This window comes from Pipra filicauda, unplaced genomic scaffold, assembly GCF_003945595.2.
Source record: "Pipra filicauda isolate LSUMZ 115617 unplaced genomic scaffold, ASM394559v2 scaffold329_size807674_pilon, whole genome shotgun sequence".
NCBI lineage: Eukaryota > Metazoa > Chordata > Aves > Passeriformes > Pipridae > Pipra > Pipra filicauda.
Genome location: NW_024104453.1, coordinates 228346 through 244147, shown reverse-complemented (window position 1 = coordinate 244147; position 15802 = coordinate 228346). Strand labels below are relative to the sequence as shown.

Below are 15802 nucleotides of genomic sequence, written 5' to 3'. Positions count from 1 at the left end.
CTCAGAAATTAATGTGGGGAGGTCCAAGAGTGTTTGCTGAACTTCCTGTGTGTCCTATTTTATATTTACTATATCTTAAGATCTGGAACAATCTCTTTGCATTATTTGCTGCTCAGTCTTTCCATGAGCTCTGTGTACCTGGGGCTCCCTGGCAGCCCTCGGAGCCGGGGGTGAGCGTGTCTGCCCGAGCCTTCTCCATAGGAACCCCCACGGTCAGTCAGAGCCTCAGGGCTTTCCTGTCTCTGGTTTGTGTCTGAGCTGGTACCTTCAGACTCACTCTCCTGACTGAGTGGGACTGACACCAACCCAGGCACTGACAGGCGTGAGCAGCCCAAGGGAAAACGGGCTCTGACCCTTCACAGACACTGTTCTGAGTCATCCCGGTGTCCAGGCCTGGGGTGGGGCTGCTGCAGAGCCTGGAGGGATCCTGGGGTGTCCTGCTTTGTGTGACATGGTGGGGTTGGTTGGGATGTGTGGTTGGTTGAGATGTAGGGTCAGTTGGGATTTGGTGGGGTCGGTTGGGATGTCTCATGGAGGTCCTTATGCCGCTCTTGCCGCTTGGCTTCCACGGGGAAGTGTCAGCAAGTTTGGAAGAAGAAAACTGATGTAGAGAACAAACTTGCTAATTTATTAGAATTAAAAGAAGCCTGAGATTTTCAAGTGTTTTCAGTGAATCATAAGTGAAATGCTCAATTCTCTGTGAATTTGAGATTGGTTTTGGACTTGTAATTCCCATAGTCTGGGTTTCTTTTCCTGGCTGCAGGTCTCCGTTCTTCACCCCAGCGCTTGGTGTTTCTTTTCTCCTGGTGAAGTTCACGTGGGAGGGTTATGACGAATTAAGGTGAAATAGTTTGCAGAAACACTTTACAACTGCAGAGGCACTTTGGAAACGGAGCATTTCAGTGGATACTTTCTCTTACTCATTTTTATGACACCTTTCCTCAAAGTCAAACACGTTCAGTAGAAAACACGTCCCGTTTCCTTCAGGGCTCAGATCTCAGTTGGAGCCTCTGGATAATGCAGGTGCTCTCCTGCTTGATCCTGGCTGGCAGGTGTAGCACATACCTCCATGGTTCTGATCTTTCACCCGCAGTGTCTCCAGGAAGGCCAGAGGGCTCTGCCCACTCTGCGCTCGCTCCGTTGCCGGGCGGTCGGGGTCCTGTCGGGAAGGGTTTCCTCTGTTGAGTTGTGTGCAAGGGGGAAGCTGTCAAGTAAAAAGTTAAAAACACAAAATTCGTGGATGCCAGTTTGCCGAGCGCGTGGGCTGTAATCTAGTGCCAACCAATAAACACACCAGTATTTCACACGGCTCTGCCTCCAGCCTGGTCTCTGTCCCGGCGCTGGTACTCACCTACGTGAGCTTGGAGATAGGCAATAGTGTCACCTGAGGAGAAAGCCCTCCCTGCAGTGGCCTGGGACAGTCACAGCCTGGAAGAGGAACTGGAGGGATGTCACCAACAGCCTGGTGTTGAGATGGGCTCGCTCACAGGGATGGCCCTGCAATAAAACAGGGCATTTTAAGGAGTGAGCTTCGTGGAGCAGAAGTGGTCCTGGCTCTGAATCTGCTCTTTCTCAAAGTCCTTCCTGAGAGTCCTTCCCGTGGGAATAGCCCCTGGCAGTGGGAGAGACCTGGTGGAACCTGCACTGAGAGCACCAGCACCCGCCACAGTGCCAGTGGCACTGCCAGCCCAGCCAGGGCGGACGCGGCACCAAGGTGAGCTCCTGCATTTCCCTGCAGAGTAAATGTGTCCTGGTCTGGAGACCCAACTCTTACCCACCCTTTGCAAATTCCCTTTGGGATCTGCCTGTGACCTGGCTCCTCCTGCACTGTGAGGCTGCAGTGAGGGAAAACACAGCGACTGGTGCACGTCAGCCCCGTGTTGGGCTGCGGCGCCCAGGGCAGAATTAATCTGTGCTGACGGCGCCGTTAATGCCTGAGCGGGCGAGGCTGTGCCCCCCGGGGACGGTGGCCCCCGGCCCCCACCCCGGCATTTCTGGCTGGATGAGCAGCCGGAGGGATGCACTGGCTGGATATCCAGCCACTTGTTCTCAGCTGCTTAAACGGGAGCTTAGCAGCTCAGCAGAGCCGTCCCCAGTTATGTGCTGGGGGCTGCTGTCTCAACTGGGCTTGGGGGCACAAATACCCTGTGCTGCTATTTCAGCTCCCTGCTAAAAATTTGCCCCCCTGCCAGCTGGCCCCCCTTCCACCCAGGTCAAGAAGGAGCCTTGTCCCCAGGAGCAGGGACAATGCTGCCCTCAGCCTCCCTGACATCCTCCCCCACTCTGGAGTGAGCGAGGGGGAGATTTCACTGGGGATGTGCAGCCCCTGCACCACCCCAGCCCCAGCTCTGCTTTTCCCCATCTGGATACTCTGGGCGGCAATGGATGGGAAAAAATTAGTCCTGTGGGGTTTGTGGATGTCCAGGGCTGGCTCTGGCCTTGTGGAGCAGCTTGGTGATCCCCTGGCCTGCTCCCAAGGATGCTGCTTCCCCTGGGCCCTGTGTGCTCCTCCTGGCCCTGTGTTCCTGCTCACGCTCTCCAAGGAACTTTCCTAGAGATTGCTGGATTTATTTTTAGCTGTGGCACAGCAGTGCCAGGCTGGGAGGGGGCAGGCAGTGGCAGATGGTGGCAACGTGGGAGGCCCATGGGGTGTCGATGCCCCCCATGGTAGTGGGGGATTTGGGGGCTGGGGGCACCTGGGGGTCCTGTCGTGCTGTGTGGTTCCCCCATTGCAGTGGTGAGTGGGGGGAGCTGGGGGGGGCTTGGCTGGTTTGGGAAGGGTCTCTTGGGCAGGGAGGGTCAACATGGACAATGGCACCAGTGCAATTGCTGGGGAGGGGGGGGCTGGTGGGGCCAGTGGAACCGCCGGGGACAGTGGGACACGGGGAACAGCAGCTCGGCCACTCTTGGGACAGCTGGTGTCCTTTTCCAGGCTGGGGAGGGGAAAATAAACTGGCATGGGCTGGGAAGGGGGTGAAGGCAGCAGTGCAGGCAGAGTACGGGCAGCAGTACAGGCAGTGGAACAGGTAGGGTGCAGGCAACAGTACACACAGTGGTACAGGCAGGGTGCAGGCAGTGGAAAAGGCAGGATCCTGACTGTGTGGCTTGTTGGCCTCTCCCTGGCCTTTGCCATGGGCAAGTTCATCCCAGAGGCTGCAGACCAGGAGCTCAGGATGCTCCGGATGCTCCGCGGTGACACCGAGCCCTGTCCCGCTGCCAGTGCAGGCACCAGCAGTCGTGTCCCCCCAGCTGCACTGTGTCCAGGTCCCTCTCTCCCCTCCTTTCACTCGATGACTGTTTTGCAGCTGATGGGAAGTGCAGGGGGGCCCGGTGCTCCCCGGTGTCCCCGCTCCTGCCTGACCCACTTAGCGGGGCCATCTGGTCCCCACAGGCAAAGCGGATTAACCCGGGCCGGGATCAGGGCTGGGCCGCTGCCACCGCCGGGGTGGCACCGCCATCACCGTGACGGCCCTGCCCGGGGTCCAGTCTGGGGGGGATTGGCCACAGCAGGAGCCCCCGGCCAGGGACCCACAGCAGCCCCTGACGTGGGGGACCCTGCCCGTGACCCTGCACTCTCTGGAACCTCCCGGGACCCCCGTCTGCCCTGGCCACGGGGGCTGTTGGCTCACGCCGTACCTACATCTGCATCCCTCTGTCCATCGGTCCCTTTCCATCCATCCATCCATCCGTCCACCCATCCTGCTCCATCCATCCATCCCTCTGTCTCTTGTCCCGCCCATGCCCCCAGCTGTGCACTCACTACATCTGTCTGTCCCTCCACCCAACCCTCTGCTCTCCCCTCCCTGGGAGGGGAGGGAGGCCCCCCCCGGGGCCTTTTCATCCCTTTTTCCTTTCCCCCCTTTTTCCTCCCTCCCTTCCCTCCTTTTCCCGGGATTTCCTTCCCCCTTTTCCCGGCCCCCCCCGCCCGGTCTCTGGCGCCCCCTGCCGGCCGTGCGGCCAGGCCCCGCCCCTGGTCCCGCCCCCCGCGCGCCCGGCCCCGCCCATCGTCACGGGTTCCGGGTGCGGGCGGCGCGCGCAGGTGGGCGGGGCCGGGCGCGCGGGATCCGGGGGGGGGGGGAGTGAGGGTCGGGGGGTATCCCGGGAATGGGGCGGGATTAGGGATGCGGGGGTCAGGGGGGCACCCTGGGGCGGGATTGGGGATGCAGGGGTAGGGGGGTGTCCCGGGAATGGGGCGGGATTGGGGGTGCGGGGGTCAGGGGGGCACCCTGGGGCGGGATTGGGGATGCGGGGGTCAGGGGGTCACCCTGGGGCGGGATTGGGGATGCAGGGGTAGGGGGGTGTCCCGGGAATGGGGCGGGATTGGGGATGCGGGGGTCACCCTGGGGGGGGATTGGGGGTGCGGGGCAGAGCCCCGTGCGGGGGTCCCACCGGTCCTCCCGCTGGTGGAGGCGGAGCCCCCCCGGCCAAGCTCTGCCCAGAGGGGGATGCGGGGTGTCCGCCCCCAGGGGCTGTTCCCGGGGGGTCATTACCGGGGAGGGGTCATTACCGAGCGGGGGCTCATTACCGGGGCAGGTGGTTATTACCGGGCGGGCGGTGGGTTATTACCTGTGCGTCCGTCATTCCCGGGCGGTGGGTCATTCCCGGGGTGGGGGCGAGGTCACTCCCTGCAGTGGGTCACTCCCGGGGCAGGTGTGGGTTGCAGGGGTCCCGCCCTGGGGCCGGGCACCCGCGTCCCCAATGCGGGCAGGAGCCCGCGCTGGGCCATGAGCAACGCGACGGCCCCCACGGCCCCGGGCACGGCGGGCGACTCGCTGGTGGGCTCCGTGCTGGGCCCCTTCCTCTTCCTCACCCTCCTCGGCGCCGTCCTGGCCGCGGTGAGTGGGCGGGCGGGGGGCGGTCTGGGGGGGCACCGACGCCCCCCGAGCCCGCGCCGCTGATGCCTTTCCCCGCAGGTGATGTACGTGCAGAAGAAGCGCAGGTGAGGGGGGGTCGCGGGGCTGGAGGTCGGGGGGGCTGCGGGGTCACCACTCACCGCCAACCCCCCCCAGGTCTGAGCGGCTGCGGCACCGGCTGCTGCCCATGTACAGCTACGACCCGGCCGAGGAGCCGCCCGAGTCCGAGCAGGAGCTGCTGGTGGAGGCCGAGGAGGCTCAGGTGGGTGGGAATGGGTTCTTATCCAGGTTTTCCATGAGAAATGTAAGCAGCGGCAAGTGAGGTGCCTGTCCCGAGGGAGCTCCGGGTTCATTAAGGTTGGAAAAGGCTTCTAAGATCGAGTCTAACCTCGGGGGAGACAGCTTTGGGTGTAACCCAGAGGGTTTTGGGAGGGTTGGGCTGCGCGGCTGGTGCCTGCAAGCCCAGGGCTCCCCCACGCACCGTGATGCCCTGCTGGGTGTGGGGGGGTCTGGGCTGGGCCCCTCGTTCCCCCCGTGCCCGGTGTGCACGTCTGACCCTCTCTGTTGCAGGTGGTGCCTGGCTGGGGGGGTCTCTCGCCCCCTCGGCCCCCACGCAGGGACTGGAGGGCCTGACCCTGCCCGGAGCACCAGGACCAGATCCTGCCCGCAGGAGGGAAGGGAGGACGGTGCTGGCGCCGTGGGACGGGCAGGACGTGCCCGCAGTGGTGCCCCCAGCAACCCCCACCCCAGCACTGACCGGCGGGGACATCTCCCACCTCAGCACCTGGTTTTGCCTTTTTTTTTTTTTGCTTGAACTGCTCCAGCAGCCCCTTGGAAGGCTCAAGGTGGGGCAGCAGGGCCCGGCAGGGAAGAGTGGGCTCCAGACACTGTGGGATGCCCGGGGGGAGATGGAGCAAATAAACGTCTCTGCCTTTGGCCGTGGGGCTCCACGTGGGGCTGGGGGTTCAGCAGCACCGTCCCAGCCACGGGGGGGAGTTTGGGGGGCAGTGGGGCTTTGCATGTTTGTGTTTGCATCAGCAGCTCCTGCCCCTGCCCAGGGATGGCTGGTGGCTGCCATCAGCACGGATGTGCCCCTGGAGAAGGTGCCGTGTGGAGCAGCCACACGTGGAACCCACCTGCCCCCCCAGCCAGGGCCCGGGGCAGAGCCGTCCAACGTCCATAAAATGTTTTATTCAAGTAACTGCAAATAGGAACCCAAAAGGTCATTAACAGTGAACCAAAAAAAACCCAAACCAAACCCCGATTCTCTCCCGCCGGGGCCGCCCGGCACCGACCTCCGGTCCCGCTGCAGCCGTCATGCCTGGGCAGCGTGGGGGGGGGAGCACCCCACAGTCCCCCCACCCCACTGCCCTGCCAGCCTCAATCCCCTGGAGCAATAGAGCAAACCTAGACCTCAAAACAACAACTTTAAAAAAGAAAAACAAAGCCCAAAAAAAAGGGGAGGGGGAAAAAAAAAAAATGCCCCACGGCCCCCAGCAACACCCCGAAACAGGAACCACCAAGCCCACGGTGCCCCAGCAGCGCAGTAGCACGTCTGTGAGTTCAGAGAGTGGAACTTAAATATCCAGAGGTAGTTGTGAATGAAAGGAAAAAAAGTACTAAAAAAAAATATATATCTATACCAGAACCTATGAGGAAAGGGCTGCCCCAAGCTGGCCCTGCACGGGTCCCCCCAGGACGGGCTCCGGGCCTCGGCAGCGCCGGGGGAGCTGCTCCCACACGCAGGGCAGTCACCCGGGACTGGGAGGGTGCAGGGGGTGCCCAGGGTAGCCATAGGCCAGAGCAAAGGTCTAATGCATTTGGGGGTCTCACCTTTGCTGCCCCCACTCTCTTTTCTGCAGAGGCCCCATGGCAAAGCCTGATGCTGGGGGGGGTAGGAGGGGGCAACCAGCATCTACTTTGGCTGGGTGAGATCACTGCGTGGGGGGCAGCGAAGGTGGGGGGTCCCAGCCCCAGCTCTCTGCCAGGCCCCCCCTTACCAGTGGGGCTGCCCCAAACCCCAGTGCTGGGGAGGGGGAGCCGGGGCAGGTGCCCCCCCGGGCGGGGGCTGCAGGGGCCGCCCGGGTTGGGCCATTTTCCAGTGCTGCCGTTGTCTGAGGGTGAGGAGGGAGCGGAGGAGGAGGAAGCCAGGGCGGTGCAGTGGGTCTCTCCCGGTCCCTCTCACCCGGCCGCCGCGGGGCCGTCGGGCGATGAGGTAGCGCCGGCTCAGGAGGTGTCACTGCTCCTCCTCGGATGACTCCTGGGAAATGTTCACCTCCTCCTGGACCTGCTGCTGCGAGGCAAGGGAGTGTGTTTGATGGTGCCACTCCATTTTCCCTGGACGAAGGGCTGACCGGTCACATCACACCCCTTGTGCAACGAGGGAAACTGAGGCACCAGCACCCTCCTGGGTTTAAGGACTGGCCCTGACTCCGGGTTCAACCATTGCAGATTAAATCCCAGGTAAGAAGCCCCCTGGGTGGGCTCACAGCGAGGAGGGGGGACTGCACACCCCAGGTGCCTTGACACCTGCAAGGGTGGGACTGCAGTCCCCAGGCCACAGCCAGGTCCCCAGTGGCCCCCCAACTGGGGGGTGGTGGCAGGACCGGGTGTCCCTGTCCAGCTCTGCACACCGGGGTGGGTGGCCGTGACCCCACACGGGCGGTGACTCAGGGTTGAGTGAGCCTGAGTCACACCAGCCCCCGCTTCCTCCCGCTTCATTCACAGAAACGCCACCGCGGCTGCCGGGGGGGACACCAGAGGGGGACACCAGGGGGGGACACCGTGTCCCCAGCACGGCCCCACTGGCACAGGATGGGCTCTTCCCACCCCCCACACTGGCTGCCTGCCCTGGGACCCCAAACAGCCCCCAGGACTGTGACACCAGCGCAGGAGATCCCAGGATGCAACCCCGGGTTTGCAGCCCTGGCTGCTCCCAACCCCACGCTCTGCAAGGAATTTCAGTGGGAAAAGGAGCAAAATCTGGGCCATGCAGGGAAAGGAGATGAAGCCACTCTGGTGATGCTCGTGGGTGTCCTGCATTCACCTCGGCTGCAAGCCAAGGGGGAAAGGAGAGAAAATGGAATGGAGGAGGGAAGTCTCAGGAATGGGGTGGCTGCGCCAGCAGGAACTGTGCTGGCAACAGTGCGAGGGCCAGCACGACCCCAGGGGCAGGACCAGCCACCTCTATGCTGCTCCTGGGGCTGGGACCACCCAAACCCCAGCCCCAGGGTACAGCCGGGTTCACAGCCCACCCCGTGTCCCCTGCTTGGTCACTGCTCTGCACTCCTCCAGCCCGGCAGCATCCACCCATCCTCATAGGGCCAGCCAGGGGATGCTGTGCCCCCAAAGTGCAGCACCCTGCCAGGTAAGAGGGGGAAGGGAAAAAAAGCCTGCTCACCGTTTTTTTGGGTCGCCCTCGAGGTTTCCTCCCTGGTGTGACTGCAGTTTTCTGAGCAACAACAACCAAAAAAAAGGGCATTTTGGTCAGGCTGTCCCTGGGATACTGTTTGAGGGGGTGGGGGTGGGGGGGTGTCCAGCCTTCCCCTTCCTCCCACCCGTGACTGCCAGATTCATCACCCCAGTGGCATCTCCTGGGGTGCTGCTGCCAGCTCCCCCCAGCCCCAGGATGCCCCGTGAGTCACGAGGTGGGTGCAGGATGTGAGTCGCTGTTTTGCAAACAGGTTTGTCTTGGTGTCCTCATGCTGACACATACGGCCCCCCCCAGCCCTCCCTGGGAGCCAGTGCCCAGACCCCCCCTCCCAGGGGCAGATCTGCCCGGAATTGTCCATAATTGAACTCAAACCGGACCTGTGGTCCCAGCACTTGTCTGGAGCAGCCCCGTCCCCAGGCACCTACCCTGCCCTTTGGGGTGGCCTTGTTTTTACTGCCCTTTGGCCGTCCACGGGGTCTCTTGGGGGTCGAGGCATCACTGGGCTCCTGCTGGAGGAAGAACAGAGGGGGGCTGCATGCCCAGCGTGGCTCCCAGTGCACCCCAGGATGCTCTGCCTGGGAGTCCCATTCTTCCCAGCAGACCCTGACAGGGCAGAGATGCTCTTGCATGTGGTACTGGGAGCACTGGGATTGGAGATCAGGCACCAGGCACAGGCTCCTGTGTGCCCTTCAGCCAGTATGTGACCTGTCCCCCCCCCAGCATGAGCTGCTCAGCTCAGCCAGACAGTCCCCACAGCTCCTCAGCCCAGACCCTGCTTGCTGCCAGTGCCACAGCCAAGGAAGCATCAGGGAACTCAAAAATCACCTTTTCTGCAGGAAAACGATGTGCACAAACTCCACCTGCCCCGGGGGAACTAAGGGGGGGTTGGCACTATAAAGGCTCCAGCAGCATCTTATCCCTCTGAGCAGCTTTTGCTAATGGGGCTTTAATTAGCCCATCTGCAAAGGCAGGTTCAGCAGGGCCTGGGGAGGGGCAGGGGAGCCCCCAGCCCAGCCCTGGAGCAGCTCTGGGATGCTGCAGCACTTGGGGGTCTCCAGAGCCCCCCAGGAGGGTTTTGCTGCTGGTGAGCACTGGGGAGGTGCTGCCCAAAGGGGGCAGTGGGGGCTGCACTGGGTGTGTCCCCAGCCCTGCCTGGGGGGTGCAGGGGTAGGGGGTTCCCTGCTGCCCATACCCCGGGGGTGCCTGTCACCCCCTTCCTCCCAGGGTACCTCACGTACCTGTGGCTTCTTCCTGGGCCGCCCTCGGCCCCTCTTCTCCGACACGTCCTTTTCCCCCTTGGAGGCCAGGGGCTGGCTGGATTTGGCGCTGGATTCGCTCATTGTCTGTCCCGGCAGTGGTGAGGAGGAGCAGGAGGGAGGAAGGTCAATCAGCAATGGCTCTGGCTCACCGTGCCAGCCGGCCCTGCTGCCCCCCAGCCCTTGCACTGGGGCAGGTGAGGTGTCACCTCCATCCTCCTGGCACCGGCTGGGGGGCAAAGTGCACTGGCTGCCCCACGCCCCTGGCACGGCCACCCCCGTAATGAGGCAGTGCCTGGCCCTGAGGCATCTCCCGGGGCCCCCTCAGGCAACTGGGGAGCAGCAGCTTGGCCAGCCCTTCCCGCCCGACCCCCTTCCCCAAAACGAGGAGAGCGGCTCCAGGTTTAATCTGGAGTCCTTGGAATCCCAGATGTGCTGCTGCACCAGCAAGCTGGGACAGGATGAGGTGGCACCAGGGGCCTTGGGCATCCCCAAGGGGTGCCAGGGCCCTGGAGGGGGGGCACAGGCTCCTGCAGCCCTGCTCCCACCCCATCTTGACACCCAGCATTGCTGCACCCAGAGAGGGTGTTGGACCCCTGCCCATTCTCCATCTGGGATTAGGGACAGGCACCGCCTGGCACTTGTCCTGGGGATGCTGAGTTGTGCCCCCCCCATGCATGTCCCCAAGGGCTGGGCAGCTTTCCTTGCTCTTGGAGAAATCCCACAGAGGAAAAGGCTCTCCACCTCGCTGCTTCCCAGGAGTGCAGGGAAAACCTGCTTTTCCAGAGCCGTGGGGGTGGTTCCACACCCAGCTCCCGGCCTAGGAACCAGGAGGGATGGGATTGGGGATGGAAGGAGCAGGATCACTGCCACAGCCCCTGCTCTTACCGATGACCCTGGGCAGGGCACCTGCACTGCTGCTCAGCCAGGTGACCGTGGCCATGCAGGGACCTCTGCCTGGAGTGGGGATATGAGGATTCCCAGCAGGAACAGGGCAGGGAGATGGAGGTATGAGGTTGTGTGCCCAGTCTGTGTGTGCTGACAGAGGCACCCTCCTACCTCTGGGATAACAATGCTCAGTTTTGAGCAACTGGTTCCAATTTGGATGGTGTTGGAGCAGCTGGGACAGGGGGGCTGCAGGGGCAGGGGGTGCTGAGCCCCCCAGGAGGCTGAGCCTCACTGGGGCAGCTGGGGTGGGTGTGGGCAGGACGTGCAGCGCGAGGAGCCACGCTCAGACCTCTGAGGCTTTTCAAAAAACAGGCGTCAGCTCCCGCTCCCCTCTGGAAGTGACTCATGAGTGCAAAACAACAACAACAAAAACCACCCTCGGAGTCTTTTTTTTTTTTGGGAGACAGAAACCATGCTGTCGTGTAAACACCCCGAAAATATTACTCACAGCATCCCAGAGCCCTTCAAGGAGTCTCTTAGAAAAAAAGAGAAGTATGGTTTAGATTTAGGCCAGCAAAAGGCCAGCTGCTGGCCGGGCAGGGCCAGGGTTTTGTCTCTTTTTGAGTCAATCTCTGTCAGAGGCAGCACAGCCTCGAGCCACTCCGTGCCCCCTCCCGGAGCTGGAAACAGATGGGCCCAGCATGGCTCCCACCCTGCTGTGTTCTCCTCTCCCTGCTGGGGCTGGGCCCCACGCAGCAGCTCCAGCTGGGAATGCCAAGGGGGCCCCCCACACCATGGGGGTACCACTGGGTCTGCCACCCCCCCGAGACAGAGCCTGCTGCCACAAAGTTGGTGCTGGGGAAAGCATGTGCACATCCCAGCCATCCCTCTGCACCCCAGCCATCCCTCTGCACCCCAGCCATCCCTCCACCACCTCACAGCTCTCCCCAGGGCTCCAGAGCTGAAACCGTGCTGGGGGACTGAGGGGTCCATGCCCCACTCCAGCAGAGGGGGATTAGGAGGAGGATGCTGGAGATGGAGGGTGCTTCTCTCCCACCCCAGCACCTTCCCAGCCCACCCTGTTCCCGAGAGCAGCCCCAGCTCCCGCAGTGCTCCCTGCTCGTGGCACCTGCCCGGCCCCGGGTGCAGCCCCAGCCCCGGACCGTGCCGGGCACATGGCGGAAGCGGCTCCGGCCCCGCTCACGTGCGGCAGAGCCATGGAGGGAGGGAGGGAGCAGCTGGGTTGCCATGGAGGAGAGGAAGCAGCTGAGAGAGAAACCTTTCCAGGCAGGGAGGATCAGTGGGGGATGCGGGCAGGGGCTGCCGGGCTCCCCGCGGCCGGGGGGGGGGGGGCACATCTCTGCACGGTTTGGAGGTGGAGGGGCCACATCTGCCTCTTGATCGATGGAGTAGGGGGAAGAAAACCTCCTCCCCTCTCCATCCCTACGGATGCTGAGCCACCAGGCTCTCCTCCCCCAGCGCCATCGCTGCCCCTGCTCCACAGCACGAGCTGGGCTGTTCTCAGCAGTCACCTCTGGGTTGCACAAGGGCCAACCTGTACCCCCGGAGCGATGCTCCTGCTGCTCCTGGGCCTGTTCCTGCCTTCCCGGCCGCCTGCGCTGGCTTACGCTGCTCTGTGCAGATAACCCCACAAATCCCCCTCTCCTGCCACCTACTCTTAGATTAAACGAACCGGCCCAGGGGAAGCGGGGAGACAGGCGGGGGCTTAGATCTTAATAAAAAGATATAAAATCTCTTCACGCCCAGGAAATCCAGCCTGATGGCAGCTGGAGAAGGATCCCGGCCGCACCTCCTGGCAGAGGCATGGGGAGGGAGGAGGGGAAGGAATCGTGGAGCAGAAGTTGAAGAGCCTGTTGGGCAGGGGCGCGGGACGGGAGGGATGTGCGGGCTCCTCCTTAGCACAGACCCGCCGTGGGGCTGCCCTGACCCCCCCCCGGGGCTGCCATTGAGCAAAGTCCCCCCTTCCTTCCTGGGATGCATAATAAAAGGAAGTGATAAAGGAAAGGAAGGAGGGAGGTGGGGGAGAAAGAAAAGAGGCGGGAAGGGCACCATCAGGGCTTTGTGAAGCCCCTGTCCTGGGGGGGGCAGGGGGGGCAATAAAACCCCGCGTAGAGCCAGCGTGGATGGCGGGGTGCGGGGCCGGGGGGGCCCACGGTCTCGCAGCGCGGGCACCGTTCGGGGACGGCCGTGCCCCAGCCCCGCAACTTTGCCCCGACCCGCGTGTGCGTGTCCCGTGAGCTGGGCCCGGCCCCGCGCAGGCCCCGCGCACCTTGCGCCGCCCCGGCCCCGCACGCGGGTCCCGCTCCCACGCCCGCGCTCCGGCCGCGGCCCCGCGCACCTTGCGCGGCCCCGGCCCCGCGCACGGCCCCGGCCCCGCACCCCGCGGGCTGTCCCGGGGCCGTGCGGGCCCCGCCGGTGCGGGGCGATCGCAGCAGCCGCCACCGGGGGAGCGGAGGGAAGCGGCTCCGCGGCACCGGGACCCCCGCGCCCGCTGCCCCCCGCCAGGTGCATCGCGCCGTTAATAGCAGTAATTAATAGCAGTAATAAAGCGAAGCACCGCGAGCCGCTCGCACCCGCGCCCCTGCAAAGCCCGGCGGCCGGGGCCGATCGTGCCCCGCATGCGGCGAGAGGGACCAGAGCCCCGGCCCCCCGCGCCCCCCGCGCCCCGCAGCAGAAGGAAGAGGAAGGCGGCACTCACAGTCAGCTTGATCCCGGAGCAGGGTGCTCGGGGTGGGTTTTGGGGGCGGTTTGGCGGTTTTGCTTTTCCCGGCGGGTCTGTGTCGCGGAGCGAAGGAACCTCCCGCCCGCGGCGACTGCGGATCTGCAAGAAGAGAGAGGCTGCGGCTCAGCCCCGCATCCCCGGGCCCGCCAGGCCCCGCGTATTTATATAAATAATAAAGAGAGAGGAAAAAAAAATTGCTCCAGGAGGAAGGAAGCTGGGTCAAAATCATTTGCAGGGAACGAGGGAAAAAAAAAAGGGGGGGGGGGGAGAAGCGGGAGAGGGGGGCGAAAAAAAAAAACCGGAGCGAGCTCCCAGCCTTACTGGAGGGGATCCAGCCGCTAAAAATAGCAAAATCACACTCGAAATTAAATAAGGGCAAACAGGCGAAGGGAGCTCCCAGTGCCGGCGGAGCGGGGGAGGCGGAGCCGGGGCCGCGTCACGGCGGGGGCGGCGCGGGGGGCGCGTCCCGCGGCCATTGGGTCGTTCAAAGGACGGAGCGGCGGTTGCGGGCCCAGCCCCGGGCGGCGAAAGGTCCCCGAGGGGGGATGGAAGGTTCCCCCGGGGCGGCTGGAGGCACCCTCCCATCCTCCTGCCCGGGATGCTCCAGGGATGCGCCCGGCTGGAGCCGTGCGGGGGTGCGGGAACCCCCCGGCTGGGGACCCCCCGGCTGCCCCCTCGCACTGTTTGGGGCTGGCGTGGGGGGTTTGGTGTCCCCGTGGGGGCAAACATCGCCCAGGGCCGGGCCGCACAGTAATGGTCAGAGCACGATGCTCTTTCCATTTGCTGCCTCTCCACCAGGTGAACCTCCCACCGAAGCATCCGGTCCCCATTTGGAGGCACCAGCAGTGGGGAATCCATCCCTGGGGCTGCCAGGGCCACCTGGCTCGTGCCATGATATTTATTTAATGTGTTATTGCAGCCCTGCTGTGGAAAGGGGAGGCTGGTGTGGGAGCGGGTCCTGCTCAGCAGAGAGGTTTGGGGGGCTGGGGAGCAGCCTCAAGGCTCCCCCGGGATTTCGGCAGGTGATGGGCTCAGTCTGCAGTAAAGAGCTTTGTTCTGAATTCTTCTGGTCTGTCTGGAAATGGTTTAGGTCAGTCTGGAATCAGCCAAGCTGTCCACTTGGGTACCCCAAAACCAAGGCCCCTGCTGTGCCAGGGCAGGGTTTCCAATGCATATCAGGCACATGAGATCTCATGGTGGGTTTTTTGATGGGATACAAGGAAATCCAGAGCTCAGCATCTTCTCAGTGATGGGACTGTGTGAAATTCCCCCAAACTCCTGTAAAAACTCCAATCACAAATCTAATGGAAAGTCTGATTTAGGTGCTTTTGACCATCCTGACTCTAAGGGTTGAAATCTGGAGTGAGGAGCTGAACTTCAGACTGCTGGATTTAAGTTTCAGGCAAGTTTTTATTGAAAAAAGGGCAGCTTTAAAAATGTGAAATATGAAAGTAACAATATCTGCCTGTGCAGAAATGCTCTGGTGGGGAAGGTTTGTGATGTGAAACAAACCAAATCAAATCCAGCCAGGCTTGGGGCACTTGTTTCTGCTAATTGTTACTTGGATTTTTTAAAATCCCCTGCAAATTCCCCTGCCTAAACCGGAATCTGAGTAGTGCCCCTTTCTGAAAATTAAAAAATGAAAGCAAAGAGGAAGGGAGAACCCTCCTGCAAGAGGGTTCCTGTTCCCAAATGCCTGCAGGAAGAGCAGGCACCACCCTACCCGCACCCCTGTGGTTGGGGCTGCAGCTCCCAACCCAGAGCAGCAGTGGGTATCCCCCATGCAGGGCCTTGTGTCCAGGTAAGGGGTTGTTTGCAGACCCTGAGTATTCTTTTTTTTGGATAAATTAGTGTTTCCTCACCTGCAGGCAGTCCTGCCTGGGTTTGGAGGTGCCAGGGTGTCTTCTGCCCCAGCTGTGCTCAGGGTCACGTTCGGGCTTCCCCCTTTGCTGGGAGCCCGACGAGGAATTTGGTTTCTGTCCTGGCAGAGGCTTGTTGTTATTAATATCCCTTGTTATTTATTCTGCAGTGCTGGTGAATGGCAGTGGCTGGAGCACTGCAAAGGACTGGGGCTGTTTTGCCTTGCTTTGATCCCTCAAAGTTTTGGCAGTTCCCCACTCGCCGAGCCCATGCCAGGCCCTCCCCACACTGGGTTCACCTGTGGAGTGACCACTTGGTCTTTAAAGAAAAATAATGCTGAGGTGGTGCCCCAAAACTAAAGAGTGGTGGGGAGATGCTCCTAGGAAACCGGCCCAAAACCACGTGCAAGGAGGGAAAAACGGGGCAAAAGCCTGGGCTGGAGCAGTGCCCAGGGCCGTGCCCAGGGCTGTGCCCAGGATCACAGTCCAGGAAGATCATTTTCACTTTTGTTTCTGTGGGTTCCTGAGTTACAGCCCGTGGCCCAGCGGGTTTGGGAGCAGGACTGGGCAGGCTCCCCCAGCCTGCGGTTCAGCTCTGCAGAGAGACCAGGAACTGAAAATGGCTTGAAACAGAGAAACAAGTAATTTATTATCCCTCCATTGCAGCTGAGCCCAACGCAGGGCACGGAGGAGCAGCCTGTGCCGTGCCAGGTCGACACCACACCGAGCTGTGCTGCCCCAGTATCCCAGTGAGCCGAACGCGCTGGGAA

At 62.4% G+C, this 15802-nt stretch overlaps 2 protein-coding genes and 1 long non-coding RNA gene across 5 annotated transcripts; 1 reads left to right on the top strand and 2 right to left on the bottom strand.

Annotated features, from left to right (window-relative positions):
• Positions 1-607: 607 nt before the first annotated feature.
• Positions 608-4990, bottom strand: LOC120323721. Its single transcript, XR_005564492.1, has 3 exons — positions 4567-4990; positions 1352-1497; positions 608-1204 (listed from the first exon to the last, which is right to left on the bottom strand). It is a non-coding gene; the product is annotated as an uncharacterized LOC120323721 (long non-coding RNA).
• On the top strand, positions 4397-5791 carry SMIM29 (small integral membrane protein 29). The gene is made up of 4 exons (XM_027728508.2): positions 4397-4835; positions 4914-4939; positions 5010-5115; positions 5424-5791. Exons 1-4 carry the CDS (start codon positions 4446-4448, stop codon positions 5484-5486), a joined length of 585 nt encoding a protein of 194 aa, XP_027584309.1. The 5' UTR covers positions 4397-4445; the 3' UTR covers positions 5487-5791.
• Positions 5792-6022: 231 nt separating this feature from the next.
• On the bottom strand, positions 6023-13567 carry HMGA1 (high mobility group AT-hook 1). 3 transcript variants are annotated; one of them, XM_027728510.2, is made up of 6 exons: positions 13495-13567; positions 13150-13272; positions 9525-9629; positions 8712-8795; positions 8254-8304; positions 6023-7146 (listed from the first exon to the last, which is right to left on the bottom strand). In XM_027728510.2, exons 3-6 carry the CDS (start codon positions 9624-9626, stop codon positions 7090-7092), a joined length of 294 nt encoding a protein of 97 aa, XP_027584311.1. In that variant the 5' UTR covers positions 9627-9629; positions 13150-13272; positions 13495-13567; the 3' UTR covers positions 6023-7089. The 3 variants fall into 3 exon arrangements, with proteins under 3 accessions (XP_027584311.1, XP_027584312.1, XP_027584313.1); XM_027728511.2 differs by having other exon boundaries at positions 6023-7143; XM_027728512.2 differs by having other exon boundaries at positions 8712-8792.
• Between the last annotated feature and the right edge of the window lie 2235 nt (positions 13568-15802).